The 10,970-nt window shown below is 40.2% G+C and overlaps 3 protein-coding genes across 6 annotated transcripts in view; 1 reads left to right on the top strand and 2 right to left on the bottom strand.

The window, feature by feature from the left end:
• The window catches only part of LOC134178772 (X-ray radiation resistance-associated protein 1-like), a 13,012-nt gene extending 2,629 nt beyond the window's left edge, over positions 1–10,383 (bottom strand). Inside the window, exons 1-13 of one of the 4 annotated variants that reach the window (XM_062645666.1) lie at positions 10,212–10,383; positions 9,964–10,130; positions 7,088–7,159; positions 6,947–7,019; positions 6,724–6,821; positions 6,576–6,663; positions 6,465–6,516; positions 6,292–6,399; positions 5,356–5,797; positions 5,203–5,296; positions 5,090–5,144; positions 4,586–4,646; positions 4,292–4,531 (exon numbers count right to left, since the gene is read on the bottom strand). In XM_062645666.1, the coding sequence (XP_062501650.1) occupies positions 4,292–4,531; positions 4,586–4,646; positions 5,090–5,144; positions 5,203–5,296; positions 5,356–5,797; positions 6,292–6,399; positions 6,465–6,516; positions 6,576–6,663; positions 6,724–6,821; positions 6,947–7,019; positions 7,088–7,159; positions 9,964–10,130; positions 10,212–10,311 (1,650 nt within the window). In that variant the 5' untranslated portion in view covers positions 10,312–10,383. Of the gene's footprint in view, positions 1–4,291; positions 4,532–4,585; positions 4,647–5,089; positions 5,145–5,202; positions 5,297–5,355; positions 5,798–6,291; positions 6,400–6,464; positions 6,517–6,575; positions 6,664–6,723; positions 6,822–6,946; positions 7,020–7,087; positions 10,131–10,211 lie in introns of those variants that run through there. The other 3 variants (XM_062645691.1, XM_062645674.1, XM_062645683.1) reach the window with 3 other exon arrangements.
• LOC134190688 (uncharacterized) lies at positions 670–3,412 on the bottom strand. The gene has a single exon (XM_062659171.1). The coding sequence runs from the start codon at positions 3,385–3,387 to the stop codon at positions 670–672; it is 2,718 nt and encodes a 905-aa protein (XP_062515155.1). The 5' UTR covers positions 3,388–3,412.
• LOC134178798 (large ribosomal subunit protein mL63-like) lies at positions 10,304–10,803 on the top strand. Its single transcript, XM_062645701.1, has one exon. The coding sequence runs from the start codon at positions 10,378–10,380 to the stop codon at positions 10,684–10,686; it is 309 nt and encodes a 102-aa protein (XP_062501685.1). The 5' UTR covers positions 10,304–10,377; the 3' UTR covers positions 10,687–10,803.
• The last annotated feature ends 167 nt before the right edge of the window (positions 10,804–10,970 follow it).

The following is a 10,970-nucleotide window of genomic DNA, read 5'->3' as shown; positions in this document are numbered from 1 at the left end:
TCTCTCTCTCTCTCTCTCTCTCTCATCTCTCTCTCTCTCTCTCTCTCTTCTCTCTCTCTCTTCTCTCTCTCTCTCTCTCTCTCTCTCTCTCTCTCTCTCTCTCTCCTCTCTCTCTCTCTCTCTCTCCCTCTCTTCTCTCTCTCTCTCTCTCTCTCTCTCTCTCTCTCTCTCTCTCTCTCTCTCTCTCTCTCTCTCTCTCTCTCTCTCTCTCCTCTCTCTCCTCTCTCTCTCTCTCTCTCTCTCTCTCTCTCTCTCTCTCTCTCTCTCTTTATTTAGATAATTCAACATCAACAAAATACAGCAGACAATTTCAACAAGCTATAGGAGGAGCTGAAAACAGTTCAACTGAACTAAAACGAAACTATGACTAAAGAAGAACTCTACATAGATTACGAACTACATAAGATTCTAACTAAGCATGCACTATGGTAATTACTTTAATTAACTAAAGTCAAGTCCAAAGCATCTGACAGGCTGCTTCTGACGAAAGTTGGCATCCACAGTGGTCTTTGGACAAGCGATTTCATCTTTTCTGACATGATGGAAACGTTTTCTTTTTGAAGACACGTGGCAAAGCGTCGGCGCCACATGTGGAGGAACTCAGCGCTGGATATTTGTAAAGATGAAGCTGCGAACTTTGATGTTTCCGATAAAAAATTTTGGGCTGAATCACTCCATCGGCCAAATACTTCCATTGCAAAACGGTTTGAAAAGATACCCCAACTCTCTAGATTTAGAAAGATACTTTGTGTTCTTTTGCTTTTCTCTCTCTGTAGCAGCAAAGCCTGCTACTGAATGACTTTTAGAGATGTACTTCCTAGCTGCAGGATGAGCAATGGTAACGTCAAGTAGAAGTTTTTTTCCATCTTTATAGTCATAGACAGCAACATCTGGTCTTTGTTTTCCATCGAATTGATCTGGCAACTCCTTTCTGCATCGATATCCAACAGAGGTAAGCATTTTGTATAAACAATCTGCAATGTGATCATGGCGTCGAATGATTCCCCCTCCCCATTTACACGTTAGTATGTGGTAGCCACTACTGTCAAGAGGTTGTTTACATTGAGGAATGCAGTTGTCTAACGCTTGCAATTCTGGCAGAGGAGCACCAAGTCGCAACAAAGAAGCAACACGGAAATCCATGTTACTCATAGTGAATTCCTGCGTATTTGGTATAACGTCCAGCCAGCTCCCAGCAATAGGCCCACCGCAGCTAATGACTCTTGCCTTATCATATTCAGATGAACAGCCTTTCAGGAAGGTCTGAAATTGAGTGTCAAGGTGGCGAGAGTACAATCTGGATTGTAGTTTGAAGGGTTGATTAGGCAAGTCTGCCAATGAAGAGATCAAAGATTGTCTATCAGTGTGAAAAAGTTTTATTTCCTGAAGTGAATCGATCAGGTGGTCGGCGATTGAATAGACTGAAGGAGCCCTATCATCACAAATCCTAGCTGGAGTAATGACTGTATCACAGAAAGAGGCTAAAGAGGGCACTCTCAAAGGAAGCTGGTGTAGAGTGCTCGCCCAAGCTCCCAAGAAAGCACATGGAGCAGTAACACTCATTTGAGATAAACCGAATCCACCTTGACTGAATCGAAAGGAGAGTTGTACCCTTTGTTGCTCAGATAGCTTACAGCCGATGATGGCCTCAAAAGTATTTATGATTGCTACGTCAAACTCTCTCGTAGCCTCAGCAGTAACCGTTGGAGGAACACATCGAAGTAAGTGTGAAATCTTTGGAATTCCACAGTAACGAAGGATTAGCATTGCGGATTGTGTATCGTCAATATAAGGAAGTTTTGATAGGAAGGTTTTGGCAGTGTTGACTTGCTTCATGCACCGATCTTTAACAAAAGACAGGGATCCAATAGGAGTTCCTAAGACAACAAAGCCGTTCTTTTGTACAGGAATGTTCAGAGGCCAGTCATGGATACCGATTGGTGAGAAAGCTTCACATTTATCCTCTCTCAATTCTAATCCAATTTTAGATAGTTGAACTTTCAAATTGTTGTAACAATTGATCACTTCCTCTTTTGGCCCTAGAATCATGCTGTCATCGAGATAGCTAGGCGTAAGAACTGACTCGTGATCTTTAGCTGCATTGATCAGTATTGGTTGAAGAGCTAGGGCAAACAATAGGGGTCCTAGAGGATCGCCTTGTTGTACACCTTCCTCGGACAGTATAAATTGTGTTTTACAGCCCACTCGAACAGTGAGTTTAGCTGGAGGAATATAACATTGCGCCACAAATGGATACAGTTCCGGAAAAGTTGAAGCAACTTCAGACAAAAAGGCAGACCGATCAACAGTATTGAAAGCATTTTTTGCATCAGTTTTAATAACAATCCACTCCGGATGCTCCTCCAGAGATGCCTGAATGAGATGTGTCATTAGCTCAGCTCCACCCGGCGTTGAAACTCCATATTGATGAGGGGCAAGGAAAGTCGAAATCTTCTTCTTGAGTTGATGACATGCAAGTTTGGCCGTCAGTCGTCGAAAAGAATCACCAACCGCAATTGGTCGGACATCATTCACGTTTTTCTGCAAAGCAATCAACTTTGCGCCAGCTAGAGTAGTGGCCACAAAATCTGGTACAGAACCTGATAAATAGCTATTGCACAAAGAATGCAAATGAGACGTGGTGTAGTCAGAATCTAACAATAATTTTAGATGTTCAAATCTCCAGCCATTGAAACCGCAACTAGATCCATTCGGACAATTTTTGAGAACTGAAATGAACAAAGAAAGAGATACTTGGACTGGAGAGCAGGTGGGTTTGTGGTGCTTTAGTTCTTCAGAGATAAGATTTTTGCGTTGTGGATGTTTTTCTTGCAGACGCTGAAAAGTCTCAAGGGATGTAGTTGCCAAACCTGAACTTGTTAAGAGATTGCCTGCTCTGGAAATTTCTCCATTTCTCACTTTTGACCGGACTGATCTGATCAAGCTAGATGAAATAACACTATCAGAATCAGGGCATTCAAACTTATTTTGACGTTCGTCAGGACGAGGCACTGATGAGTGATAAAGTTCGTCAAACCTCAATTCTCTGAACTTTTTATATCGGCTTTCATGTTCTTTCTTGCCACATTTGCCACCACGAGTCACTGGTTGCAATAGAAACCTAGGTGTTAGAAGAAATAGTTTCCACGCTGACAGGTCACTGCTGTTTTCTGAAAGTTTCACTAGAGACATAGCACAACATTCCCTGAAGAAAGCTTGTAGATGCCTAGGTACGTTCGAAATAGTTGGAATAATTGACCCACTAATAGATTCAAAATCTAAGTTGTCAAGAAATTCCCAACCCTTGGTTCTGCTTCCGGGTGATTTGACTGCTGGTGATGTACTGATTTGATCAACATTACCCTTGACATTTGATGTCTGGCCCATGTCTGTGTCAGTCGCACCTCTTCCATTCCACTGTAGTTGTAGCAATTCCCCGTTGCTAAGGGTGTTAGCCAGAGGTACACGTGATGATGCAATGGCTTCATCAGCCAATGAACGGCGGCTGGATGACAATTCGAATTCCGTGACCTGCCCGTTACACGTATTGGACAGACTTGTAACGGACAAACTTGAAGAATCAAACGAGACAGCAGCCGTCGCTGTGTCAAGATTATCTGCCAAGCTGTTGGCCTGTAGATTTGATTGTGCACTTCTGCTAGAGCAGGCCTTGCTGTGTCTTGCAAGAGCGTTGAAGCCCGTGAAAGCGCACCTAGAAACTCTCTCTCTCTCTCTCTCTCTCTCTCTCTCTCTCTCTCTCTCTCTCTCTCTCTCTCTCTCTCTCTCTCTCTCTCTCTCTCTCTCTCTCTCTCTCTCTCTCTAGCTGCTGATTTCTTTCCCCTAGTTAACAACCCTTACATCTTCTAAGGCAATGCTATCCCAGCAAAATAGTCAATATCATCAAAACGGCGTTGTCAGACGCCATCAAAACAAGCGTGCTACTGTCACATAACATTAAACCTAAACCACTTTGCTAATCCTTCTACAAAACGGGTTTAAGAAATCGGTTTAGGTTTAAAATACAACTGGTTTAGTACAGCTGGAAATAGGTCAATCCTTAACCAGTTTAGCTTAAACCACTTGTTAAACTGGTTTAGGCGCTAGTGGAAACACGCCCTTTGTCTTAATGCATCTGTACTTTTTGTGCTTGCCTTCAACAGCATTAGTGTTCCTTAAAAGTTATGACAGCATATCCCCATTCTCTAATATTAATCACGTCAGTAAGATAGGCTTATACCACATCCTTGACATGCATTAATAAATTAAAAATTAACAAATTAGTCACTCCAACCTGCGTCAAGAAAAATCCTTGTCCATGTCCATCTGGTTGTTTGTTGTTTTCTGCTTTGTGTTGATCATTATGACAAAATTCTTGTTGACAACTTTCTTTTCCAATTGGTGGTAATGCTAATAGTTTACTGGGGAAGTTTGTTTGAGTTGGAGACCCTGGACTTTGAAGAGCATAGAAACTAGACGTCGGTGGAAGTTCAAGATTCAATTTTGGCACATTAGGAATAGATTCCTCTTTAATCTACAAAACAACCTCACAGTTTACAGAAAGAAGAACAGTCAATGTGTTTCTCACTCTAGTAAACTTTCTTGTGGCAGTTGAAACAAATGGGTGTTTTGCTGCTTTCAATGGCATTCTATGAGAAAAATATAGGACATACGAGTAACCTACATGAATGTGTGTGTGTGCATGTGCACACACATGTGCTTGTCTCCTTGTCTGTCTGTCTGTCTGCCTGTCTATGTATGTATGTATGTATGCATGTATGTATGTATGTATGCATGTATGCGTATTGGCATATATACATGCATACTATGTATGTACATGCACGTGCATGCATGGTGTACGTACTGCATGTACGTATGTACATACGTACATGTGTGTATGTATATCTAAATAAATACATATGTACATGTACATATGTACATGTACGTATGTATGTAGTCACAATCTTCTTTTACCTGTACCTGTTACCGGTATGTTTACATCTTATAACAACAGTATATTGACTTATCTGTTTCTCAGTCCATCTAATGCACTGTCTGTTAGATACTAACAACAAACTTAAAGTTTGCTCACCTGACAACTTTAACTCCTTTACTCACTAATGCATTCTGAAGAACAACTGGCATCCCTGAAACATGGTAACTAAACCTGTCAATGCAAGTGATTCATCAACAACACATAACTACCTTTTCCTTTGATGGTAAATGGATTGCCATGCACTAGAAGCTCTTCTAATGCTGGCCAACTAGCAGCATGAAGAAGATTCTCAGCGACAGAAACCTAAAGTGTTTTCCATTGATTGCAATAAAACCCTGCTACAGCCAGACACAACAACAAACCTTATTGTTGGCAAGATTGAGTGTTTTCAGTGATGGAAATGGAAGGTCTTGACTTCTTGTTCCAGCTTTATGTTGACTTTCGATTGTTGGACCAACTTCTGTTTCTTCTTCTTGCATAGTTAAACCAATCAGTTCATCATCGTCATCCAGCTCTCCTGATTCTAATCTTTGTTCAAAGAACTGCATCGAGTCGTGTTCAAACTGTCTTGTTACTGCGGACTCTAAATTGTCTGCTTGATCATTATTATGACTCAACAATTTGCTCTCCACTTGTGTGTTTCTTGAGTTTGGAGTTGTTGCTGTTGTACTCACTGATCTTCTTGAGTTTGCTGGTTGAATTATTCCTTTTGTATTTACTGATCTCCTGGCTGAAGTGTGACCAAGTAGTTTCAGTTCAGGAATGGCAAAAATCATGTTTCCATCCAGATTTAGTGTCTGCAAACTACAGAAAAATATTGTTGCATTAATTAATTATAAACCAATAAAAACCTACATCATAGCAACAAAATAAGTGTAGTCGGTCAGCCTTACAATCATGCACAAAATATACATTATTAACTGAAGTCTTAACCTGTACAACAACTACGCATGTCATAAAGATTTTCACTAAAATTGATTTCATGGAAGTGAGTACATACACGAGCTGAAGAGAAAGAAAAATTACTCAGACAAGAGCAAAACGTCTACAGTGTTTTGTCCTTTCCTTGAGGTAGAAATAGTTTGTGAAATAATGTAACAGCTGAAAGTAGCCTAGCAGATGTGTGCAAGTTAGAAACATGTACCATCCACTACATTTAATTAATACTATAAAAATAGAAGCAACAACCAATGCATATAACCAATTTAATTAACCAACACCAACATTTCTGTATTAAATTCAATAATTATTTACCTTCATCCTACTCATTACTTTCTATCTAGCTCAACACACAGTACCTTTTGAGACCAGCGAGAATAGCAAACGTGGTAACATCTGACAAAAGATTGTCACTGAGAACGAGCTTTTCCAAATGTTGGTATCTCAATATCTGCTTATTATCACTCCTAAACAGACACAATCCTACAAATTACTATCAACAATTTCCAGATGAGAACAAATGTGACTATACCATGAGTATGATGGTTGTGACATCGCTACAGGCAGTGATTCGATCTCATTTGCTAAAATGCAAACAACGTGTGAGACAGTTAAAGTGATAAAGTGCAATCAAAAGGTTTACCACTTAAATTCAACTGCTTTAAACACGGCAAAATGCCTAACATTAAGATGGCAGTTGCAGATACTCTGTTGTATGAAAGATCAACAACCTATACGCATTGATTGATTGGTTACTACGAAAATGAACAACAAAGAGTGTAATTACACACCTCCAAGGTCTCAAACTGTCCTTGTGTAATGGTGACATTATAAATGTCATTCAAAGGCATTTCAAGCTCTATAAGGGCTGGAAATGATGCCATACTCTCTGCACACAACATATATTACAATTTTTAGTGAACACACACACACACACACACACACACACACACACACACACACACACACACACACACACACACACACACACACACACACACAAAGTGCACTAACCAAATGGTAGTTTGTTCTCTGTTGCATTCACACGAATGACATTGTCAAATAGTTTGAGATCATTGATGTTTACCTTCAACAAAAGCCTTTAGAATACAATAAACTATATTTTACAGTATAAAAGAACTGTTTGTTACTGACTTCTTCTAACTGATGCCCTGATATATTGCAGTTGCACAAGTCAGATGGATCTTCAACATGACATACTCGTAGCTGTACAAAACATAGGTGTCTCTTGTAAGCCATAAATGCATGTATACACATGCACACACACGTACACACACACACACACACACACACACACACACACACACACGTACACACACACACACACACACACACACACACACACACACACACACACACACACACACACCAGCAACAACTACGACTACTACAAATGCTAATAACAGTGCAAATTTCAAGTCCTCTGTCCTCGTTTGTCTCACCTGACTGTTTTAATCCATGTTTCTACCTCTTGCACACTCTTACTTCTAGAAGTTCACATGCAACAGCACCAGGTAAAGTGTAAAGAGTAAGTTAAATCTAAAGTCCACTTTGATACTTGAATGTAAATTATAATTATAGGTTACAGTACCCAAAAACCATTACTAGCACTACCACCAACCTACCAACACAAACTACTCAAGAAGACCACGCATAGGGACATTGTTCAGAGGGATCAAGCAAAGAGTTGTTGACACTCTCACCTGTAATTAAGCCTTAAATTCTCATATCATCTCTTCTTGTATATCTGGATAAGATGAAAAGCTTTCACTCTGTAAGTAAAGACAATAAGCGTCTGAAGACAATTTCTTTCACCAACTCAACCATTGTGTACATGTTTACTTAGAGCCCACAGATTTCCTGCTGAGATGACATCATCTGAAGTACAGCACCTTCCTCCTACTTAATTCTCCTACTTTCTGGTCAGCTGGCTAGTTCAGGCGAGGCTAAGTTCAGTGGTAGGTCAGCTGACTGTACCAGTGTGTACAGCCATCAAGAATGCAGAGGCCTGTGGGTTCTATTTACAACCAGTGGCATTTCTGGTGTCAAATGTCGCACGAAAGAAAAAAATCACCAAAGAAACCCTCACAGACAGCTAATGCATGTACTTCCCACACCTTGTTCACCCACTCTGTGGTTGCATGTCTCCTTGCAGTCAGCCACAGTGGGTAGATTAATTTAAAGACATCTGACATTCGGATCTCTTTGGGCATTCTTTTGCCTTGAATATAAGACAACTCTGGTGGCAACATTTGTCAATCTACCGTAATACAACTTTTTGTGACCAGTAGTTAGAATAGGAAGATGCCTTGCTCCTCAAACTTTCTCACATCAATGCAAAGTTCAATTGCTAACAAAATAACGCCCCTGAAGAAATGTCTATAGATTTCTTGTTTAAAGTGGGAAACTGTAAATTTCACTTCATCTATTGGAATTCGACCAGCATCTTAAGTTGAGATATAGAAATAGCTTAGTTAGAGATTCACATGTCAGTCGGTATCTGTATCATTTGCACAGTCGTCATCATCGTCTGCCATCTTGGAAATGGCAAATCTGGTCGCTGTCAATATACGTAGTTGATCACCGTTGTCGCAGTTTTCGCATCTACAAACATTTGTGCATAGTAGTACTGTAAATCAAGAAATTTTTGGTAGCGATTTAAACTACTTCAACTGACTTCTTTCAAACATCCCAAAATAGTGGTCTCATAACATGACACCATAATGTCTGAGATATGCCTATCAGCAGCAAGCAAGTAGTCCATGACAAGGTGTCAGGTCTACAAAGCCTACCCTCCCAAGGCAAAGGTAATAGTGATAAGAAATATTTATGGGTCCTAGCACCCACAACCTACACCGACAACCACTAGGTAACATTGCCTATGCACCAACACCCATGCACCATTAGAGAACCGACAACCACCACCAACAGTCACGCCTGCCTATCACCATTGGGCATCACCATATTGCACCGCTAACACCCAACACTAGCACACCACTAAACTCCTCAACAATATAGTCTCCAGATTAATTAATATACTTTGCAAATAAACCTGCAATCATTGTAATTTCTCTCTAATTTCTAGAAATGTTTCCTGGTCTCAGACATGTCAGTGCACTAAGACAATAAATAGCAATAACTATCTTTGTATAATTCTATGACAACCATGTGCGTCCTGGATAACCAATAGTGATGTCAAGCAGATGTTGGAAGACGCTCGAAGAGTATTTTCCACGTCACGAATGATATAGGCAAGCCAGCTTACATAACATGCAAGAACAATACTATACATAGTACAGTTATATAATATGCAGACCAACTGTAGAATGTTTCGGTGTCTCAGCTAGTACAATAAAATGTTCATTTTTGTCTAAAGAATCAATCCAATTTGCCCCAAGACATCCTCCTCATCACTGATTGTATTGCTAAAGTCACTCACTGCACAGTTTGTAAGAATGGTCTTTCCCCGTATAGACTACATAGCTAAATCCCTTTGCCTTTCTTAACTGTCACTATAGTACATTGTAATATACCAAAAGGTGATTCAACACAACCCATCTTCCTTCATTCTCCTTCATTTGTCTACTTTAATTTCCCCATCAAACAATAAGTCATCAGTGTGATTATGTATATAGTAACAAAAATTTGTAAACAACAGTCATTACAATGAAATAAACAAGGCAAAAGCTACTGAGTCAGACAATTGTAGAGACAGTGAACATTACAGCACTACACTTATAGCAAGATACTTCATCTAAAACGATAAAACTGATCTGTCATACCCTATTTCTTTGATTAATTAAACACTGCGGCGTTAATTTTTTAGCTAGGGTTTCACCTTCTGCGTTTAAACGAGAGCAGCGTTTATTGTTAAACGCTTTATGTCCGTGCTTTAGGAGTGTGTATGTTTAATAATATTTAATTAATTATTGAGAGATCACTAGATGCATTCTCACAAAAACAGGCTGTGGACAAACAAACAACGAAGTCGCACGCGAATTTTAGAATACCAAATAGAATCCGTCCAGTACTGGTCTGGGAGTTGAGTGTTCGATAGACACTAGACTTCTTCTCACTTGTGGGCTGCCCGTTTTTCTCGTAAACAATGAATCACTACAAACTACCGCTTCGAAGCGACGCAGCTGCTCTTCTTTGTATATTTGCAGCCATTCTCCTCCTGACAACAGAAACAATTACAAATACAAAACACAGCTAATACATGTATCACAACGAAGAGGAAAATACACATAATACGTACCTGATCCTGACAAATTGTTAGTCAGCTTTTTGCCCCGTATACCAGTTGGGCAGAATACATTCGGATTGTTCGTCACCAGTTCGTTGATCATCGTTCCCATAACACCGCAACACTTACATCCCTCTATTGCGCATGCTTGGAATTGACCTCACCCACGCATTTCGGCATGGTGTTTTTGGGACGCATTTTGAGATCAGCGAGAGCCACTCCGGGCCGACAATGGATAGGGAAACACAGAAAAGCGAAGAAGGTATCAGGACATTCTATAGGCAACGCACAGAAATGGAAGACGCTACAAGCGAGGAACGAACTCGTCTTGGCGAGACCGTTTCTCAGTCAGTGTGAAGAAAACGGCTCTGCTGTAGAAAAGAAAGCGAAGCTTCGTGAAGAACAACGGACATCAAGACTGCTTGCACGAGCTACAACGAAGTCTACGTCGTCGGAAATGATAGAACGTCTAAAACGGACTTTGTAGAGACAGAAACGTTTGTATGACTTGCAGCACGTGTACAGACTGTTTGCTGTTCATAAATAGCGTCTGGCATCCGGTTGTAAATAACGCAGCTTACGTGAGTTTCCAAGAATTCCAAGACTAATGTTGTGTATCTAGTTTTGTTCCATTTTGATTTAGGTAGGCAACGATTCCACTTGTATCGTCTTGAATAATTAATTTGTTCCCATTCTAGGATACTATTAGTGTGCGGAAAACCGCCCAGGGCATTTCATTGTGCAATTTGTATCTGGAAGTGCCTTTTCCGC

This window comes from Corticium candelabrum, chromosome 1 (genome assembly GCF_963422355.1).
Source record: "Corticium candelabrum chromosome 1, ooCorCand1.1, whole genome shotgun sequence".
NCBI classification, from domain to species: Eukaryota; Metazoa; Porifera; class Homoscleromorpha; order Homosclerophorida; family Plakinidae; genus Corticium; species Corticium candelabrum.
Note: the sequence above shows the minus strand (reverse complement) of the source record. Positions and strands in the feature narration are given on the sequence as shown.

What these genes read in the sequence shown, in the direction of transcription:
- LOC134190688 (XM_062659171.1), bottom strand. Translation starts at nt 3,387, where the DNA reads ATGGGCCAGACATCAAATGTCAAGGGTAATGTTGATCAAATCAGTACA.
- LOC134178798 (XM_062645701.1), top strand. Translation starts at nt 10,378, where the DNA reads ATGGTGTTTTTGGGACGCATTTTGAGATCAGCGAGAGCCACTCCGGGC.